The sequence below is a fragment of the Octodon degus genome, unplaced genomic scaffold (assembly GCF_000260255.1).
Source record: "Octodon degus isolate 3935 unplaced genomic scaffold, OctDeg1.0 scaffold00021, whole genome shotgun sequence".
Classification (NCBI taxonomy): Eukaryota; Metazoa; Chordata; class Mammalia; order Rodentia; family Octodontidae; genus Octodon; species Octodon degus.
Window position 1 is genome coordinate 6,589,065 of NW_004524597.1, and position 21,243 is coordinate 6,610,307.

The 21,243-nt window shown below is 49.5% G+C and overlaps 1 protein-coding gene across 1 annotated transcript in view; it reads right to left on the reverse strand.

Moving 5' to 3' along the window:
• Positions 1 to 4,334: 4,334 nt before the first annotated feature.
• Sec14l5 (SEC14 like lipid binding 5) overlaps positions 4,335 to 21,243 on the reverse strand; it is a 41,244-nt gene continuing 24,335 nt past the window's right edge. The window contains exons 5-16 of the mRNA XM_004627792.2: positions 20,944 to 21,072; positions 20,148 to 20,343; positions 16,086 to 16,198; positions 15,046 to 15,235; positions 13,256 to 13,344; positions 13,060 to 13,130; positions 10,987 to 11,158; positions 10,376 to 10,510; positions 9,045 to 9,179; positions 8,475 to 8,702; positions 6,404 to 6,582; positions 4,335 to 5,196 (exon numbers count right to left, since the gene is read on the reverse strand). Coding sequence (XP_004627849.1) covers positions 5,088 to 5,196; positions 6,404 to 6,582; positions 8,475 to 8,702; positions 9,045 to 9,179; positions 10,376 to 10,510; positions 10,987 to 11,158; positions 13,060 to 13,130; positions 13,256 to 13,344; positions 15,046 to 15,235; positions 16,086 to 16,198; positions 20,148 to 20,343; positions 20,944 to 21,072 — 1,746 coding nt within the window. The 3' untranslated portion in view covers positions 4,335 to 5,087. The remainder of the gene's footprint in view (positions 5,197 to 6,403; positions 6,583 to 8,474; positions 8,703 to 9,044; positions 9,180 to 10,375; positions 10,511 to 10,986; positions 11,159 to 13,059; positions 13,131 to 13,255; positions 13,345 to 15,045; positions 15,236 to 16,085; positions 16,199 to 20,147; positions 20,344 to 20,943; positions 21,073 to 21,243) is intronic.

The following is a 21,243-nucleotide window of genomic DNA, read 5'->3' on the forward strand; positions in this document are numbered from 1 at the left end:
AAAAACAGGACCTGAGAAGGAGCCTTCACAGCATTCTGATGTCAGGATTGTGGCTGTCTCAAACCGCAGAACAGAGGGCAGAGCGGCCCAGGAAGGATGGAGCACAGGTCTCACTTCCTCTGGGGACCTGGGCCATCCAAATCCCTGTGGGCAGGGTGAGCAAACTTGGGAATCTGCACAGCAACACCACTGATAAACTATATCTGTGTTTACATGTGGCGTGGATGTAGGAAGGGTTATACATCATCCTCCAAGTCCACATCCACTCAGAATTTCTGCAGGGTCTTTGGAAGCAGGGTCTTTTTTGTTGCTCAATGATAGCAAAGTGTTGTTAAAGATAAAAAAAGAAACAGGCTCTGCAGAGTGAGTTTGGGCCAAGTCAAAGGAAGAGAGTAAGTACATCCCACAGCATGAGGGGGCCCAGCATGCAAGAGAGAACAGAGTGGCCATGGAATCAGGATCTTTGCAGATGTTACTAGTTAAAAATATCCAGACAGTGACATGGTGGATCTAGAATGACCCACAATCTATTGTCCTTGTAAGAGACACCGGAAGAGTCTATGTGACAAAAGACAGAAGCTGGAGGGGTGGGGCCATAGGCCTGGGAATGCTTGCCAACACCAGGCTTAAGCCGCACACCCTATTTATAGTAATTGTTACAGCAACACCAGAAACTTTAAGTAGATCTGATTTCAGATGAGATTGGGTGCATTCAGAGTGGTATGGCCATAGACTAGATCAAAATGTGATCCCACCCAGTTGTGGTACACATCTGTAATCCCAGCACTGGAAAACTGAGGCAGGAGGATACACATTTGAGCCTAGTCTGGAAAACTCAGCAATTTAAAGAGACCCTATCTCAAAAAAGAAAAAGAAAAAATTAAAGGGATAGGGATATAGCTCAGTGGGAAGGCCCTGAGGTTAATCCCTGGTACTGCCAGAAAAGAAGTGTGACCAGCTATCAAACAATCAGCAGCCCCTCGGGGATGGTCCTGTTCTTTTGAGAAAGCTCCTATAGTCTCAGAAAAAGAAAAAACAAACATCTGAACAATTCTCCAAAAAACTAAGAGCAACACCAATATTTGGGGAAAGTCCATGACAGGAAACTCCAAACCTCAAATGCTTAAAGCTTCTAGTAGCACAAAAGATGAGCCATACAAAAAGAATCCCCCTTCACTGGCTGCTACAGACAGTGTTGTAAAGAATATTATTTTCATTGAGCAATTAATTGTATGAAGGGAAGGGGAATATGCAGAGAGTGTGGGAAGGTAGGAAAAAGACAAAAAACCCTGAAGCTCTCATTTCCATGTCCTAAGATAAATTCTCTCCATGGCTAAAGGGAACAACTCTCAGAGTGATGCACACCCTAGCCAGGCTTGGTGGCACAAACCTGTAATCCCAGCATCCGGAGAGGCTGAAGTAGGAGGGTCCCAAATTTTCATGGACAATCTGGCAACTTAGGGAGACCCTGTCTCAAAGTTTAAAAAAAGATAATGACCCTTGGTTCAATCCTCAGTACCACATAACATAACGACAATAATTGTGATGTTTTTGCCAATTAGAAGTTTGTCCAGAACACAAGCAGCTTTTAAAGGGAAAAGTGCCCAGGGGCTGGCGAGATGGCTCAGTGGTCTAAAGCACCTACTTGGAACAAGCTTGACAAAGCACAGGGACCATGGTTCAATCCCCCAGCACCACATGCCAGCCAGCCCCGCCCCCTGGCGGGCTGAGCTGACCACACGCGCCCGCACGCACGCACGCACACACACACACACACACACACAATAAATAAATAAAAATGTTTAAAAAAAAAAAAAAGTGCCCAGCTCCAAGGCAGCAAGCCTCCATGTGCTCTGGATGCCACCAAACTGTCTCACAAACTTCAGTGGGTGACACCTTGGGAAGGAGCCTGGAGTCTTTGAACAGGAAACAATAAACAGTCACAATTACTGCAGACATTTATTGAACGCTTTCTGTGTGCAAGACATTGTGCTAAAGGCTGAGTGCATCCACTCCCAGTTTGTTCCACTGCAACCCAATGAGGTAGGCACTGCTATCCCCATTTAACAAATGAGGAAACTGAGGCACTGAGAGGTTAAGTTACCCGAGGTTATACAGCTGTGAAATGAGGGTTGGGTTTTGAACTCCAGTTTAAATTCCACACCCAAGCTCCTAAGCATCCATGTCATGGTGCTCGGAATGGTTCTGACCTGGCCAGGTTGAAGTGATGAACATAATGGAGAAAAAGTCCAAGCCAAGCTGCTCACAGGCCCTGGGTCCAGAAACTTAAAGCCTGACAGCCCCGTCCTAGGCTAGTTTTCATTGCAGCCTCCCTGAGCCAAGACTGCCTGTGACGGTGCTTTGCATGGGTTTCAGAGTCCTCCTCACGGAGCACCAAGCAAACACTGCCATGGACCTCTGTCTGCTAGGACTACAGCCATGCTCCCCTTGTCCTCCCAGTCTTCTGTCACTCCTGCAAGGAATTTCCATCAAGGATCCCAGCCCCGTGGCCTTGTGGTCAGGTACACATGGAGCGGAGCCCATTAGAATCCTCCAGAACAACTTCAATGGTAATGTGCCTTTCTCCATCTTAGAAATTTCAAGGCCCATAGGGACAGATTTGGGGCAGCTGGCAGTCCCCTTTCTCCCCAGATGGAAGAAGGAAGCCAGTGTGCAAAGGGACACAGTGTCAAGAGGTCTGGGTGCAGCTGAGAGGCCTTGGGGACATTAGGTTCCTGGATCCAGCCTTACCTGAAATAAGATCCTGCCTCATTTATCCCAGATGCAAGACCAAGAAATTCCCTCTGATGCTTAAGCCTGTTTTAGCTGGGCTGGGGTGGACAGGAGAACCTCAGGCTTCTAACCCCTGCCTGTAGCTGGACTGTGGCCCAACAGACCCTCCTCTCTGCAATCAGCATGTCTAGCTTCCACCAGTGAAAGGCTCTCTCACTAGACAAATAAAGGTGCAGAGAGCACCAAGATAGCTTATCCCAAAATACTTCTAGGGCAGCTTATAGCACCTAGGTTTGAGAGATAAGCTAGAAATTCTTTAAGAGCACTGAAAACATTGTAAACTATTCTCTGGTGAATGCTTAGTGACATGAGACCACTTAGCTCTGAGAATGTCACCCTCCAGTCATTCTCATGTCAGGTCATGCATGATGCAGAGCTGTGTGTTCTGTTCCCAGACCCGAGAAGCAAGAGCACCAGCAGCACTGTGACGGGCTACAGGGCGGGGGTGCTTCGAGGACAGCACTTTCCCACGGCTGTGTGTTTGAGGCTAAGGTTGGCGCGGGAGCCTGTCCTTGTCCTCCTTGCTCCAGCACACTGAGTTTGCATACAAGTGACAATGCCCATGGTTGTAAGCCCAGCCCTTGGGCCAGTGATTCTGCCAGAAACGTCCCCACTCTAAGCAAGATTGAGAGATAAGAGTAACAACCAAGCCTCTGGCTCCCCATTAGGAGCTGGCTCTGGGCAGAGCTGGCAGCAAGCCCCTTCCAGGGAGATATCAAGGGTCAGAAGTGAGGTCTGTGGTCCCATGATCCAAGGTCACAGTGGTGATGCATTCAGGTAGCAACAGAGGAGAGGCCCCATTTTGTTACCACTCCCAGATGCCTAAAGGAAATCAGAAATGCTTATTTGTATGTGAAATGCCACAATTTTTTAACCATTCTTTAGGCAAAAAGCAAAAACACTAAAAGCACACCAAACTGGCTGCAGGTCACCAGTCAGACCTCTGACCTGCTCTTCTGGGGAAGAGGTGCCAGGAATATGAAAGAGAAGTGTCCAGGAGTACTAGCTAGAGAAAGTCACGTCAGTAGTGGAGCTGATTCCTGAGCACCCCAACGGGAGCCCTGACCTCACGTTGAATGTCAATCTAGCCTTACCTGAAGCCTAAGAGCTTCTGGTTTAGCCAGTTACATGCACCCACAGTCACCCTCTTATGTTTAAGCCACTGGACGGTGAATTTCTATGGCTTACAACCACCGCAGGTCATAATTAAACAGGCTCCTGGAGAAAAAGGGACCTCTAGGGGGATGCAGAGACGGCCTGTGACATCTCATCACTGCCTGGAACTTGGCAGGAGCCCTTGGCCTCCCCATCCTCTCCAAGTCAGGGTTAGGCCACAGCCCTTGTGAATGTGCAAGGACTCAGACCATTGTTAGGCAATCAAATGCTGAGGTGACCATGGGTCCTTTCTGCCTGCCAGGTATCTTTTCCTCCCTTTTTTTTTTTAAGAGGGTCTTGCTCCCTGGTTCCGTAAAAAAAAAAAAAAAAAAAAAAAAAAAAAGAGGGTCTTGCTATGCAGTTCAGGCTATCCTCAAACTCACAGCGTTTCTCCTGCCTCAGCCTCTGCAAAGCTTGGGTTACAGGCCTGCAGCACCATGCCTGGCCTCCTGTAATGGGGAGACTAGTACTCTTTGAGGGACTGCCTTACACTGTTCAGGTCATGTGATTGGCTCCAGGCAAGTGCACGTGATCCATGATGACCAATCAACACACTGCGGCCCACCCCTGAGTGTCACAGTGATTCCTCCCGATTGGACACATAAATCTGCTGACCAATCATCATTCTCCATTTCCTGGCAACCGTGATTGGTTCAGGAACGTCTGTAGCCCCAGCAGAGTGATAAGAGGCAATTCTTAGAGCTAGACCAGAACTTTGGAGACAAGTGTTCCCTTGCACACTGAACCTGGGAAGAGGGGAGGGCGTCCACCGGTGATAAGTACCCTACATGAGGAAAGGCCACAGGAGAAGGAATCCAGCCCAGAGAAAACAGCAAGTGGTGAAAAGGGCTGTTTCCCCGTCCAGGGAGAGCTAAAGGTTGCAGGATTCACATGTCTGGGCCTTTCCTTAACACCACATCCAAAAGAGATGGCTCTGGCCTAGCAGCATCCAGCGCCCTGATTTGGGAGTCGTGCCTCACACAGGCCGAGAGCAACATCCTTGTCATCTGGTCCAGACACCCGAGCTTTGGCAGCAGCTAGACTGGATGCTCCAGCACGCACATTCTCCTTGGCCTCTAGGCCAGCTGGCCTCCTGCGCTGGACCGTTCTAGATGTGGCTCTGCAGGGCTCTGAATCAGCTATCTGGAAACCAGCGAGCTGCGGTGAGACTGGCTGGAGGAGGATGAGGTAGCGGCACTGAGCTGGGAGAAGCCGCTGGTGCAGGATTCCAGGCTGGACATGGAGCCCCTGAGGAGGAAGGCACAGCAGCATTACCTTCTGGTGCAAAAGCCATTAGAACTGCAAACAAGGCCCCAGGGCTCATTCCACAAGAGGCACTTTTCCACTGAGGGAAAAGTCTGTGACGTCATGATGAGAAATGACACCCACTCCTGCCCGATGATGCCCAAGACACTGCAGAGGCTTTGCAGACCTGGGCCCTAGTGGGGCCAGAAGCCACTCAGCCTGGGGAGGCCCAGCCCCAGCTCATACCCACTCACTCATCCCAGCTCATGTGGGGAAGCATCCCACCCAAGCTGAACCATCCAGGTAATTCCTGCTCCAGACTTCAGGTCGGAGCTGTCCAGAACTCTCTGTGTGACTGACATGTTCTGTATCTGTGCTGTTAAGTGAGCCATCAGCCTTGCAGGTCTACATGTGGAGTGTTCAAAATGTAGCTAGTGCCACTGAGACACTGAACTTTTTATTTGATTCTACTTGCTATGTTTAAATTGCTTCAGGTGGCTTGTAGCAGATTTAACCTGTTATTTTTAGATGAAAACACAGATGTAACCTGAAGCAGAATGCAAAATCACATTCATTTTTAAAAGGTAAAATGGAAGACCTTAAAGACCTTTCCTGCAACACCTCCAGACTCTCTGATTCACTTCTGAGCATTTACTGTATGCCCAGGTGATAGGCAAGCTTCCCCAAGCCATTCCACACTCACCATACTTCATGAGGAAGAGTTCCAGCAGTTGCCATATAACAGACAGAGTGCCTGAGGCTCAGAGAGGTGAAGACCTTGCCTGAAGCTTCACAGAAGCCAGAAACAGCTGGCAGTCATAACCACTACCTGTCTCTGAAAACAACTACTTGTGACAGTTATAAGACACTCTTATAGAATGTTCTAGGCAGCTCCCATCCTAGTGGAATTCTAGGAAGGGGAGAACAAATCAAAAGACTTTTTCTGCCTCATCCTCAACTGCTCTAGTATATTGGGCTTCCCTCTGTCAGGCCTTTGTCTGACAGGAAGGGAGTGCTTCAGAAGAATGAGAAGCAGGACTGGAGCTCTTTCTCACACTGAAGGCCTCTTTGTACCTGCAGGGTCCTAGCAATACACATACCAGGCCCACCCCCAGCATGGAGAAGCCACCCAGCAGTAGGGCAGAGCCCACAGTCATCTGCACCCCAGGAGGGGTGACCTAGGGTGCTGGGACCTCCCACCCCATCCTACCTGAAGTCTTCTGAGGCCAGCACCTCACAGTAGTAGAGGAGTTTGCACTTAGGCCCGGGGCTGTGCAGGGCTGTTAGGACGTCATCCACACCCAGGAGGCTGCAAGCCACACTGCCCAGGGGGCTATGCACCTGCCACTGCAGCAAGTAGACTCCAGGCCACCGCGTCACATGGGATCCCTGGAAGACAGCAGCTGTGCTCTGAGGCCTGAGTTCCTCAGGCATGGGGTGAGGAGGTTGGGCCTTCGGAGACCTCCTAGAAGCCTCTGGCTTGGAAACGGGGCCCTGCTTAACTGTCCCTTCCTGCAGCCCAATAAAACCCCCTCTGAAAGGGCCTCCTGAAGGCACCTTGACTGCTCCCACTGTATCTGTAGCACCAGAGCCTCCCATGAATCTGAGGGAGTCAAAGACAGGGAGTGACAGCAAAGGAGTGGACAGTCAAGGACAGGGCATGCCAAGCGAGGTCTGCAAACTGCACTAGGGAAGGAGCAGCAGGTGGGCCATAGGTGTTTGGGAAAGCTTCGGGGGCTGGGAGACAAGCTTGGGGAGGTGTAGGTTGTTACAAGAAGAGCAACTTTAGTAGTAGTGTAGACAATAATCCCAGCACTCGGGGAGGCTGATTCTGGAGGATTCCAGATTCAAGCCCAGCTTGGGTATCTTAGCTATTTAGCAAGCCTGTCTCAAAATAAATAAAAAGGCCTGGGATGTAACTCAATGTGAAGGCCCTGGGTTAATCCCCAGTTCCAAGGAGAAAAACAAACTTGAAAAAGCACTGGGGTGTTCACTGGGTCATGAGGTGCTGGTACATGACATGCAAGACAAGACCGCCTCCTACTCCAGGAATGTCCATTAAGATCCAATGTGGAGCTGGATTTCACTCCCAGGATGTAGATGCAAGTGTGTGTGTGTGTGTGTGTGTGTGTGCACGCGCACCCGTGTTGAGGGGGGAGGAGGGATTCTACCTGGAATGCTGGCCCTCCCTGGGCCTCATAGAGAATAGGGGAAGGGGGTTAAAGCTCACATTCCACTTAAAACATCCAAAGTCAGTGCCTAGACCTGCACTTTCTTTGTTGCATCAGTGCTGACCCAGGGACACGACAGGATTCCTATGAAGGAGGGTGTGTGGACTCCACGAATGCCCCCTCAGAGATTCAGGATTAGCCAACCAGGTGTGGGGCCTACAGCAACCTGTATCTTTGAGAAGTGTCCCAAGAGATTCCGAGATTGGGACCCTGGGGCCCTGAATCTTCTCACTGACCTCAGAACCTTAGCACTTCCCCTTCTATCACCCTGCAACTCACTATGCCCCTGCAAAGCCATCTGCCTGCCTCTTCAACCTTGTTCTTGCTGTTTCTCCAACCTGAAACATCCTCTCTTCTCATGCACTTCTAGACACCGCTCAAGGCCTCCTCCATGCTCAAACTGCTTCAACTTAGGCAGGGAACTGGGACTTAGAACTCTAATACCCTTATTTTTCTCCCTGTTGGAAAAGTACACTGAGTAGAACAATAAGCCCCTGCCCTTTGCAAAGCTCATGGCCATTGGAACCTCAAGATGTGATCTTATTTGGAAGGTGTTTCCAGTTAAGGATTTAGGGGGCCCTAAACACAATGACCCAGTGTCCATTCTCCTTGTGAGAGAGGGCGGTGGGGCATTTGAGAACAGACCCTTGTGAGGACAGGACCAAGGCTGGAGTGGTGCATCTGCAGCCAAGGCAAGCTGAGCCCTACAGGAGCTGCCAAGGCTGAGGAGAAGAGCCCCCCTTTGATTCCTTATAGGACCACCACCCTGAAGACACCTTGATATTGAACTTGTAGATGGGGAAATTTAGGCTCTGGACCTAAGCTCTCCCCCAGCACACAGAAGCCTCTCAGCAGAGCACTACCTGCTTTCTCCATGTCTCCCTGAGTGTCAGGGGGCAAGTGAGCATCTATGACACAGACACTGAGTGTCTCTGCTACTCTGTAGGTTGCTGAGGCCAAGGACCATGGTCAGTTTGTCTAACACTGTGTATCCAGAACCTGGCACTCATATTGTGCAGTGGATGACTAAATGACGCAAAGCCCACAAACCTGGATGCTCTCTCCCTCCCGGCAAACTAGAGGTGCCTCCACGCGGCTGTAATCAGTGCCCAAGACCCAGCCTTTGTCAATCAGCTGCCCACTGGTCCTGGGCCCAGGCTCCCGGGAGCCCGTCTTGGGCATCTGCTTGGTATGGTACAGGCTGAATACCATGTCCCCTCGAAGGATGTCGAAGTCCCAGGTGATAACTGACTCCCCCTCCAGAATCTCCACGGCAACCTACATGAGGACAGAGGACAGCCAGGATTGGGAGGAGGGCACAAGAGGACCTCCCTCCCTGGGGCACTTGCCCAGCTGCTGAGGTGCCTGCTGCTTCTCATCCAAGAATCAGTCTGAGCAAATGGAGCCATCTTTTTCCAAAAGGCCAGGGAGGGTCCACCTTGGGAGGCCATTAGGTGCCAGAGATCTGAGGAACATGGGGAGATCTTGCCTCCAAGCAGGACCATGTTCCAACCCACTTCACATGCCAGAGCATAGAGTCACCCCACATCCACCCTATGGGAACCTGACCAAGAATGACCTCTGACCCCTGCCCCCCCCCAGCCAGGACCCACATTGCACCTCATGAGGAGCCCCTCGGAACACGCTGGCCGAGTGGTAGGTCTCACTCCACTGCCGCAGTTGGTCTGCTTGATCCTGCTCCTCCTCCGTCAGGTAAAGGGACTTGGGGACCAGCCCTCCTTCAGGGACATTACACTGGGGGTCAAAGGCAAGAAGGCAGCAGGTCAAGGCCTGTGGAATCCTGGCTGGCCAGAGCCACAGAGCAGTCCTGGGAGTCCTGAGACAGCTTGGAGTAGTGACCCCTACTGAGCTCAGCAGTGGCTCCTATAACTCCACTTAGCACCAGAGGCACCAACACAGGAAGAACTATTCCCCAGGGGAAGGGAATGGAGGCTCAGCCAGGCCTTGCCACTTGCCCAAGATCACAGAGCAGAATGTGGCTCAGCCAGGTGCCAAACCCATGTTTATCAGACCTCCCCCCCATCGCAACACACACACAGCACACTCATATCCCTTCCTACAGTGCTGGAAAAGGCTCAGGACCCCTTCCACACTGCACCCCACAGCACACGTGTCTCCCCAGTAAAGACAGGGACTTCTCAAAGCCAAGGGTGCCTGGGTGGCAGGCCACCATCAAACAGTAATTTTCCTCATTTCACTTGCAAAACAATAAGGCCCAACATAACAAGGTCACTGCCCAGTGTCCTTCAATAAGTCACTCTCAGATCTGTAAGCAGGCTAAAATGGAAATAAACACAAAAACAGATCTCAACAAGTGGAGAGAGCAGACAAGCTTGGCAGAATCATAAGTTGGCTTCTTTTTATCTAGAAATGGTGCTAGCATGCTATTGGGTGTTTCTGTTAGAGGATAGCCTGTGGCCCACAACCATGTGAACGAGAGAGCTGGGACCCTGAGACACCCTGCCTGTCATTTTACCCCCAAAGGAGACAATAAATGGGTCTGGACACCACCTGCCCTTTGAGCAGTGGCCTGATCATCCCAGGTCAGTGCCAGTATAAAGCGACAAGTTCCTTTGGGAATACCAGGTCCAGGACCCCGGGCCAGGGGAATTGGGAGTCACCTCCCTGCTGCAGAGGGCACAGAGTGGGCAGGCAACCTCCGCTGCCTAGTATCTTGGAAGGGACACAGGGTGGGGAAAGCCTTTTCCTGGCCCTCAGGCTTCTAGAAATTTTTGTACCACTCCCTATGTTTGAAAGAGACAAAGTGAGAGCCCGTCCCAAGTGGTGTCCCACTCTTTACTTCTACAACAAGTCCCATCCCCCTTAGAGCCACAGGCCTCCTGGGCAGGAGCAAAGGGCTAAGTACTGGCCTGTCTTTGTCAGCTTCCCTTCCCAGAGCCCCAGCCTCCAGCCCCTGCCCAGGACCTCACCACGCTGTCCCCCCCTAGGAAGTCAGGGATCACGTCTCGGTCCAGGTAGTCTACCAGGCCCCCAGGGCCCTGGTAATCACTGCCACTGTAGATGAGGAACTTCCTCCTGGTGTTCTCACTGATGAAGGGGCTGATCTGGGGAAGCAGAGACAAGGAAAAAATGGACTCTACTGAGATATGATTCATATAACACAGAAATAACCACTTGTGGGGGGTGGTGTCACACATTCCTATAATCCTGGCACCCTGGGAAGCTGAGGCAGAAGACAATTTAATTGACTTAGCAAGACCTTGTCTCAAAAAATAAAAGAGTGGAGATGTGGCCCAGTGCAACAGCTCTGGATTCAGTCCTCAAAATCATCATCACCACCATCTTCAAGTGCACCATTCTGGGCCCTTAGTGCACTCACTATGCCAGGCAAGCATCACCTCCGTGTCTAGTCCCAAGACATTTCCATCACTTCAAGAGGAGACCTACCCCTGGCCATGGTCATTTCCTACTCCCCTCTCCCAGCCCCTGGTGATCACTAATCTGCATTCTGTTCCTAATGCGGGCCTGTCCTTATGATTCCTTTAAAGGGAACCCCAGCCTATGTGGCTCCCTCTCTTACCAGCGTCCAGAGCACGGGGAAGACTCGGGGGGCTCGCACAATGAGCAGCCGGCCCAGGGTCTCTGGGTAGTTGTCCTCCACCACCTCAATCATGCGCAGTAGGGCCTTCACACCTGGTCGCCATAGGTGCCGCATGCTGAGGCCCTCCAGGTCCAACAGGCAGGTCCAGGAGCTGTGGTAGACAATGGGCCCATGCTCCACCTGTCTCTGCCACTTCCCATGGCCCCCAATACCCTTTCCAGGGATAACCCAGGAGGCTCAGTGAGATACAACTAGGAGAAGCGACTGAACACCTCTGCGGATCCACAGTGAGAAGGCCACACAGTAAAGAGCCCCAGAATGTGGACTCCTAGGCCAGTATTCAAATTCAAGTCTCACTTCTACCCTTGAGAGCTGTGTGACATGAGCCAAAGATCTAACTTCTCATGTTAGTGGCAAGTATAGTAACAGTTGTTACTTCCAGCAATGGTTGTTAGCATTAAACGAGAAAATAGATGTAACACTCTGCAAGGGAGGCACATAGCATGTGCTCAGCAAACAAGAGTATTGCTATTAAATATTAAAAAGATGCTAACTACTAAATAGAATAGGCACAAGCATTAAGAACGTGCACATGGAAACCCAGCATAGTGGTACATGCCTGTCATCCCAGCACTCTGGGAGGCTAAAGCCTGGGCAACTTAATGAGACTTTTTCTCAAAATAAATAAAAAAATTTTTTTTAAAAAGCCAGAGGTATAGCTCAGTGTGAAGACCCTGGGTTCAATCCATAGTACTGAAAAATAAAACAAAAAATAAGCATGAACATATGCTTAGACCGCTCAGGTTGAAATCCCAGTTTTGCCGTTTGCTGGGTAGCCTTGTCCAAGTGTTTAAACTCTCTCTGCTGCCATTCCATTAGCACTAATTCACTAGGGAAATGATCGTCTTGCTCCTTTGACTGGTCCCTGTGGGCCCTCCCCCCAGATGTTCCCTTGATCCTGCCCAGATCTCTGCAAGGAGGCCATTGTAACATCTCTCATTTGAACATCTGGGGGAAAATCTGTCTCTGACTAGGTGTGTGACTGACTCTTACCCACCACACACAATCCCCCTGCTTAGGAACTCTCCCAACAGCAAAGGAACTTAATCTTACAGAGGATATTTGGGGATAAAAGGTGTGGCAGTTAAATTTAATGGCATCAACTTGATTGGTTCGGAGCCACATAGGGGATCAGGGGATCAGTGGAGTGCACTCCTGGGTGTCTGGGTGAGTCACACAGGCATGGCCTTGAGGTCTATATTTGGTCCCACAGCCTTGATCTCTGGCACTAGTCTGCTTTAGGAACCACAAACTAAGCAGCTCTGTCCCACTGTCCCCTGCACCCTGATGTTTCTACCTTGAAGCTTTTTGACCATGGACTGAACTTCCTGAACCCAGAGCCAAGTTCTCCTTTAATTTGTGTGTATTGGGTATTGTGTCCCAGTAACAGGACAGATGCAAAAGGCTTACCGGGCACATCCTGCTGAAAGGAACTCAAGGGCTGAGGCCTCTCATGTTATACCTGTGTCTGCCTTATCATTTAAAGCTGTCATTTTTGAGAGCCCATTTGCAAGCCCACTTTACAGAGGGACCTGCCACCCTGAAAGGTCCATCGCTTCTGAGCCATGCACTGTCAGTGCTGGCAGCTGGAATCTCAGCTCACTAACAGCAATTCTAGGGATTTAGAGAAGAGTGAACCACTCAGTGGGCAGTGATCCCTGGGAGCCTGGGCCACCTGAAAGGACAGGTCAAGGAGCAGCTTGGTCCAGCGTACTGGTCTCAGCAAGTCAAGCCCAAGGGTCAGGGCACATAGGAACTCAAATCCAGCTTTGCCACGGAATACTCCACAATCCCAGGTGAATATCACCCCCTCTTCAATGGGGCTCAGTTTTCCCACTCAGGACAATTACAGTCCCTGCCTCATAAGACCACCGTGAGGCTTAAGCAGGACACTGCTATACTGGCACTGGCTGGAATCCTGGGCCATGCTCTTGATTATGAATGACAGTGTCTCATTACCTAGGGGGAATCCACCCCCAGCCCGACTCTTGCCTGATGGGACGGCCAAACTGTCTTGTGTTCCCTTCGCATCTCTTCTGACCTTCCTCGTTGACAGAAAGAACCTGGGAGGAGACAATGGCTGGGCTTACAGCCCACCATAGGTAGTAGGCCCCGCCCCCCACGGACCACGTGCCTCCGCACTCCCTGTCCCGCAGGCCCAGCCCACCCACCCAGGACAGCCACTCACGTGCTGCAGCAGTGCCTCCTCCCCCACGGCTTTCATCAGGCCCTTAGTGTCCATCTGGCCCAGGCGCAGGATATAGAGTGGGCGGCCATCTGTGCAGGGCCAACCAAAGAGAGGGATGTTGTTTGAGGTGATGCCGCTGACAAGGCCTCGTAAAGGCTATGGATAAGAACGGCACTTCCTCAGGGGAAGAGACACTGGGCTGAGCTCACCAAGGCCCTGTTTGGCCAGTTACGGATTGAGGGGGACTTGCCCACCCCTCAGGAAAGGAGATAAAGATGTGTTCCCAGAAAGGTGCAAGAAGCAGTGTGAGGGGCCTGTGGGAACTCCCGCTCCATTGGGGCAACTTGGGCCCTTCTAAAAGCGTTGTGCTTTGTTTTGTTAGCAATTTAATAAAACTCTGATTCAAAATACTAAAAAGTAATAATAATAATAATAAAAAGGCTGGGGATGTAGTTCAGTACAAAAAAAAAAAAAAGAAAACAGAAAAAAAAACCTTTTTAAAAAAGAATGAGCATGTCATGAAAGTACAGAACACATAAAATTTAGTCCTTAGCTTTCTATTAGCTGAAGCAAAAAGTCACATGCAGAAAGATCTATGGCTTTAATTCTCATTATCCATGATGATTATGTTCTATAAAGTCATTATGAACACTTTATTAGCAAATACCAAACCACTGCTTTTGGGGAAATGTGGTGATAAGTTCCTGCAAGCCTCTAGTCATAAGATTTTTGATGACCTTATTTGATATGCCTCCATTGAAGGCCACTTTACTTGATATATTATGTGGAGTCATGACCACTGAACCATAGACCAACAGCACAGTCGAAGCAGCACAGGACCTCACCCCAGAGAAGGAGAGCCTACTGAGCGCAGGTATCTCTCCGGAACGTGCACAACAGCAGCCTTCTTGCCCTGAGGGACACTAGATAGCACCTCAGCCCTATGCTTCTGGCTAGTTAAGCAGCAAAACTGCCAGTAGAGCACAAAAGTACAAAATGATGTCATGAAACAGGCCACCAAAAGGCCCCTGGTGTGCAGTGTAAGTGCTGAATCAGGAAGGCGGAGGGTTGCCTCACCCCGAACTCAGCAGAACGTCGTTGTCAGACCACTGAAAATTTTCACCATTCTGTACACATCCTTAAAAGAGCCATAAGTGCTGCTTTGGGCTCAATTTGTTCAAAACAAATTGTATCAAGTAGCAGGATTCGCAGTGTGAAGCCCACAGTGAGGACCAGCAGACTATTAAAGAAACAGCCAGTTCTTCCAGGAGGCAAAGCATCTGCTCAAATCAATACATGTGGATTTTGACAGAGAAGACATTCAAAAGCACACTAGGCACTGACTTCAATGACTACTTAATTTTTTAAATCTAAAAGATGATGTCTGTAGTGGCTGGAGTAGTATCTCCCCAAATTTTATGTCCTTGGAACCCTGAAGTGTGACCTCACTTGGAAGCGGAGGCTGGGCAGGTGAGAGACAGAATGAACTTCTGTTGTTTGGAACCACCCAGGGTTCGGTCGTTTGCTATGGCAACCCTCGGGGATGATGCAATATTAATGGAGCCATTGCACAAATAATCCAAAGCAAGGGTGACTAACTGAGCCCAGGGCACACATGTCTGTCCGCAGCCCCAAGGCTATTCGAGCTCCACCTTCTTTGGTGGGAGGTAGGAGGGAACTTCATAGATCCCTCCAAAAACCAAAAGGAAAACAGGATGTTTGGATGAAGCCTGTCACTGACAATAGCCATAATTTGTAGCACACGTCAGGTGTGTAGGTTGAAGACATACCTATGTCCTGGTAATGCCAGCCCCCTGCATAGAACTCCTCTAGGAGCGCTGGGGGCCGCCATGTCTGAAGGAGGAGGTCTACTTGGTGCTGCTTTCGCCAGCTCAAAGACTGGCATAGCATCTCCCGGGCCTTGTCCAGGTGAAAGTCCCGTGCCCGCAGGAACCGGAGGATGTGCTGGTCTTTGGGAATCTGAGAGGTAGAGGGAGAAAAGCCCACAGGTACAATTATAAGAAATGAGTCTTCTGTCTCATCAGCAAAACACTCCTCTGGGAAAGGACTCTCTTTTCCTTGAACTGTCTTCTCTACTTGTACTGGGAACAGGGTCTTTCCCCTCTTCCTCACTCCTCAGTGCACCACTTACGCAACACTAGCAATAAAGGCTGCTCTTCTGTGAGCACTCGCTCTGGGCAAGCCATCTTTCTAAGCACTTTACATGGATCAATCTTTGTAACTCATTATTGGTAGTACAGAACAATGTCATCCCCACTTTACACGTGAAGAAACAGAGGTGGGCAGGTTAAATCACAGCCAAACATTAAGTAGCTCCTCCCTGTCTTCACTGGTGGAGAAAGAAAGGTAAGAAGCCCAGGCCTTCTTCAAAGAAGTGGCAGTCAAGGCCATGGGTGGGATACACTGGCATGGTGCACATACACATTAGAGGAGTTAGCATCTAAAGCCAAACTCCATGGGTATTCAAGAATCACAGAGTCACAAAATCTCATAGAAAGGGCCAGTATAGATGGTTTCATGAATATGGTTCTATGTTGGAAACCTTGTGGGTTGTCATAACAAGGGAGAAGGAAGCAGCTAGCGTCAGTTGGCTGGAGGCCAGGGATGTTATTAAGCATCCTAGAGTGTACACAGCAACCACTGACTACAAAGTCGCCTGGCCCCAAATGCCACTAGCGCTGAGAAAGAAACTCTACCAACAGCGGTACCCTCAGCATGTGGAATGGGTACACAGGACAATAACATTAAAGATACAGTGTAAGCTTTTCATATTACCAATTACACAAACCGCTCTCGCACCTGCACCCACCTTGCCTCTGTGGGTCTCCTGCAACCAGTGGCGAAGCTGGATCAGGCAGCTCTCCTGCATGGGGGTGAGATGGCCCAGACACCTCTCGATATAGTCTGCATCCAGCTTGTCCCCTTGGCAGAGAAGGGAGACTTAGGACCAGAGGGAGATGCCTCACCCCGACCACACAGTCTCACCTTTCTGTTGTCCTTGCTTTACTTACTGGCCATCATGACTCCAGGATGTGGCTCCAAGCCAGGCCATACCCTTCCCCATTCATCTCTCCAACCCGTTTCCAAAGAGATTCCAAAAACTCATGCAGGACCCTCTTGGGTCTCACTGTGGAAAGTGACTCCTCCCCTTTGGCTCACTCTCCAGAAAGGTTTCAAAGATCTTCCCCATTTGCTCAGGACATGCCTGGTCTCAGGTTAGCCCAACTCCCCACAAGGGTGAGTCACTTTTCCTCACTTTGTTGTTTTTTTTTTTTTGTTTGTTTGTTTGTTTTTGGTTTTTTTGTTTGTTTGTTGGCAGAATTGAGGATTGAACTCAGGCCCTTGTGCTTGCCAGGCAAGTGCTTATTCTACCGAGCCATCTCCCCAGCCCGTGTTTTCCTCACTTTGGAGAGTACTGAACCCAAGTGGAGGGAGAGCAGTCCCTGAGTAAGCAGCGTAAGGAGTGTCCAGCACAGAGGTGGTGGGCCACAAACACCAGTCCCCTCCGCCTTCCTACCTCCCTAGACCCCTTTACAGGGAACAAAGCTTTTGGTACACAGACCCTGGACCCCTGTATGCTTAGGGGCCTGAGCCCCTAAGCTGGGAAACTCAAGCTCAAATAACTGGGCTATTTGGGGTTACCATGCCAAGGCCGGGCTTGGCCTGGGTCTTATGGGCTTTTTTGTCTGTCCCAGGGAGTAAACCCCAAGCCATTATACTGAGCTACATCCTCAGCTCTTTTTTGCCTTTTATTTAAGTCTCACTGAGATGTTAAGTATCCAGACTGGGCTCAAACTTGGAATCCTCCTACCTCAGCATCCCAGAGTGCTGCGATTACAGGTGTGCACCACTATGCACAACTTGTGTTGCTGACTCTTGACCACTGGGGCAGCAGCTCCTGGGACACACTGCTCCCTAGCATCTCAGCAGGGGACAGATGTACAAAGTGGCAGCCCTTGTGGGTAGAGCTGCGTCCTTATGGACGATGGCACAACATGAAAGCAAACTGAATGTCAGCATGTCCAGCAACAGCTCCTCTACTTTTGGTTCCCCCAAAATAGAGAAGCCCAGGGCTGAAGGCCTTACCAACTGTGCCAGGAGGCACCTGGGTGAACTGAGGCAGGGGAATATGGAATGGGGTGAGGGGTGCCAGCTGAATTCATGTAGTCAAAGGCAGAGACTTTGAAAGGAGACAAGGAGGGGCAAGCACGAACAGGAGAGAGGCAGGAGTTCCTCAATCCTTCCAGCCCCGGGCAGATGTGAAGGCCCTTTTCTATTTCTCAGTACAAAGGCCTAGTGATCCAGAACAGGGCGGAGGGGCCCAAGCGCCTCTGCCAGCCACTTTGAGCACCAACACAGCTGGTGGACAGCACCAGCAAGAAGGGAGGAAAGATGCGTGCAAAATACAGAAGGCACAGGGCATGAAGCCACAGAGAGCACCCAGCAAGGGGCTGCAGCGGGCACCGCTGTAAAGCAGTATGTGTGCAGCAGAAGCCGACCAGTGCATACAGCCGGTGCAGAGGAAGCATCTGCTGCATGAAGGAAATTTATTCTCCCCAAACACAGGCCTGGACATAGCACCAGTTACCTGGTGCTATCACACAAGCATCTCAGGTCAGACTTAGAGACTCCCAGCAGCAGGTGTGCTGCTCAGGGTCAAAACAGGGCTTGCGGTGCCTGGGCATTTCTTTATCCTGGTTTGTTGGGTTTATTTCTGTTTTTGTTTGCCTTTAACATTATTCTGCGAACATTCTCCATGTCAATGAAAGACTGAGCTGTGACAGAGGGCTAACTGCTTTAATACACAAAGAGCTCTTCAAACCAGTAAGAAATGGATGAACAAACAGGAAAAGGACAATAACAAGGATTCACCAAAGAAAGGAAAACAAAGAGCCACTAAACACGAAAGCAACATTTAACCTTGCTTGGGACAAAAGAATAGACTACAAATCTTCCAGGGCTCACCCTTCCTGCCTTTCAAAGGTCTGGAATATTTAGTAAGACTCATGTGGGGAGTCAGGATGAGTAGACATGCTTACACACTGCTGGTGGAAACAACACAACACTTAGTATAACTTCTTCGAAGGCCTAAGAGGGTACACCTGCCAAAATTTTAGTTGCATATAACATTTGATCCAGCAATTCCACTTCGGCCAGGTAAGGTGGTACACACCTGTAATTTCAGCACTCAGGAGGCTGAGGCAGGAGGATTATTGTGAGTTCAAGGCCAGCCCAAACTATATAGCAAGCTTGTCTCAAAACCACTCCCCCAAGAAAGCAATTCTGCTTTTAAAAATTCATGCTGTGATCAAAACAGTGCATGAATATTTTGTGCAAAAAAATATTTTATTACAGTGAAAGATACATTGCCATTAATCCCTTGCAGAATAGTCCCTGTCACTTTGAACACACTTGTCCCATCATTCTTGTTCTGGAAGTCCTCTTTCATGACTGTCTTTAGTTGTGCTGTCAAGGCTGCTTCGATGTCCTGAGTTAATCCAAAATGTTCACTTATCATGATTACTTAGACTTTGGGAAGGAGCCAAAAGTCACAGAGTGCCAGGTCCAGTGAACAAGATGGACGAGGACACACTACACTGTCTGCCAGGAGTCTGCTTTTGTGAATGTCACTTGGCAGCACCTTTCACTGTATTTTTTCTCTCAGTGTGTAAAGACACAAAAGACCTGCAGAACTGCCTCAGAAAGTAGCAACAGTGATTGGATAAGTGTGCCCGAAGCAAAAGGGAGTATTTAGGGGAGATTAGTGGTAACGTGTCTTTTCCTATGAAACTATTTTTAACTTAAACAATTACCATATTTTTAATCACATATATAATGTAAAATCATTAAGTACAGGATATGCCATATTATTTGCTTGGGTTTTTTGAGACAGTCTTGTTATGCAGTTCAGGTTGGCTTTGAGCAGTGATGTAGCCTAGGCTGGCTTCAAATTCAGTGATCCTCCTGCTTCAGCCTCCGAGTGCTGGGATTACAGGTGTGCACCATCATACCCAGCTGTAGGGGTTTTTTTGTGATCCAGGTATAGTAAGTACACATCTTTAATTCCAGTATTCTGGGAGGGTTAGGCAGAAGGATTGCAAGTTCAAGCCTATCCCAGGCAACTTCTCAAAATTTAAAAAAAAAAAAAAAGGCTGAGATACAGCTCAATGGTAGACCTCTTGCCTAGTATGTACAAGGCCCTGGGTTCTGATCCTAACACTAAAAAAAGGAATAATAAATATGTGCTTACTAATAAATAACGAACAATCACCTACTCTATAAAGTATTAAAAGAAGACACATGCATTGATATGGGAAGTTATTCAAACAACAGTAAGAAAAGACAAAGTATCAAATAAAAGGTATAACATGCTCTCATTTGTTCAATGTTAAGTTAGACACATGTATGAATATGCACATATGTGTGCGTACGTACATGCCATCTACATACATATGCCTAGGTGGTTTCAGGAAATACAAAACTCTTACAGCCTTGGGGAAAGGGAAGGAATCTTACTGCACTTTACATCTTCCCAGAGGTCTAAATTCTTTTTTCTATCATGATTATGCATTACTCATATAATTAAAAATAGTAATAGCCAGAGAGCAATTCAGTGCTAAGGCACTGGAGGTCAATTCCTGATCTAGAAATAAGCCAGCTCTGGCCAGAAAGAAGCCATGGAGAAGCAGCCAGCAGAGGGAGGAGGCTGAGTCATTTCAGACTCAGAACATCCCTACCTCCACCCTCCACTCTGCCAAGGGGACCCGAGGCAGCTCTCCCCTCCTCCCCAGGGGTGAGCCAGTGCTGCAAGCTGCCCTGGACTGCAGTGGAAGGTGCAGACTAGGCCAGCTGGCCTGGTGCAGCCACCTACCGTCGGAACTGACATCTTCCAGAGCAGGGCCTGGGGTGCTGCTGATCGCTTCACCCTCCGGGGGGCTGGGGTCTTGTGGCCCAGGCTGTCTGTGAGTGTCCTCCTCCTCTTGCACCGGTGTCGGTGTCCAGCGGGGAAGGTAAGAGGTGCCCTGGGAGATGAGCTCGTGCAGGTAATGCTCAATCACCTCTTTGCCCTGGAAGCCAGAGAGACCCCAGATATGTCACCATGGGCCAGGACAGCAAGAGCACCACACATCTGCGAGTCACCACCTCCCCTGGCTGATTCAGATCCCAGCCCAAACAGTGCAGTCTATGGGCAGCTGCAATGTGGTCATAGGATGGGGATGTGCTACAAGTGTCAGATACACGTGGCATTCCTGGACTCAGAGTGGAATGAAGAATAAAAACTAACACATTTTTATATTAACAACACATTAAATAAATTATGCTATTAAAATTAATTTCACCTGTAATTACCTAACTAGGCCTCCACCCAGTTGAGGATTCTGAGTTCTTTAGACCAAGGAATAACAACTTAAACCAGGAAAACCCAGCACACAATATCTCTCCTATGTCCATTGAGTTCACTACACAAGCCCCCACCAACTCAAAGGGGATGACACAGTCATTAGGGTGCCCCCAGTACAGGTTACCCTTTCCCTCCATTATGTCAGGCAATACAATCATGACTAGAAACCCATTTTACAGATGAGAAGACTGGCTAGGAAGGTAAAGGCTCTTGCCCAGGACCATACAAGTTGTCAGGGGAGAAGGTCTGGGCAGCCCCCACTCACCCTCTTGACATTGGCTGTGTACTGCTTCATGGCTATCTTCTCCAGGGCATTTTCAAAGCCAAAGAAGGATCGGATGTCCAGTGAGGCAGACTGCTCGAAGCAAGTCCAGTCTTCATTCTCAGGGTGGACCTGAAAGCCAGACAGGCCAATGCCAGGGTCTCAGTGCGGTGATGTCATGCCCTCCCAAGGGCAGCAGACAGCATGTCATATCCTGGCGACACCATGGGGCCCCACCCAGAGGATAAGGCTAAGTCTATGCTATTGAGGAACAAAGAGCCTTTCCATGAGGAGCTAGAGAAG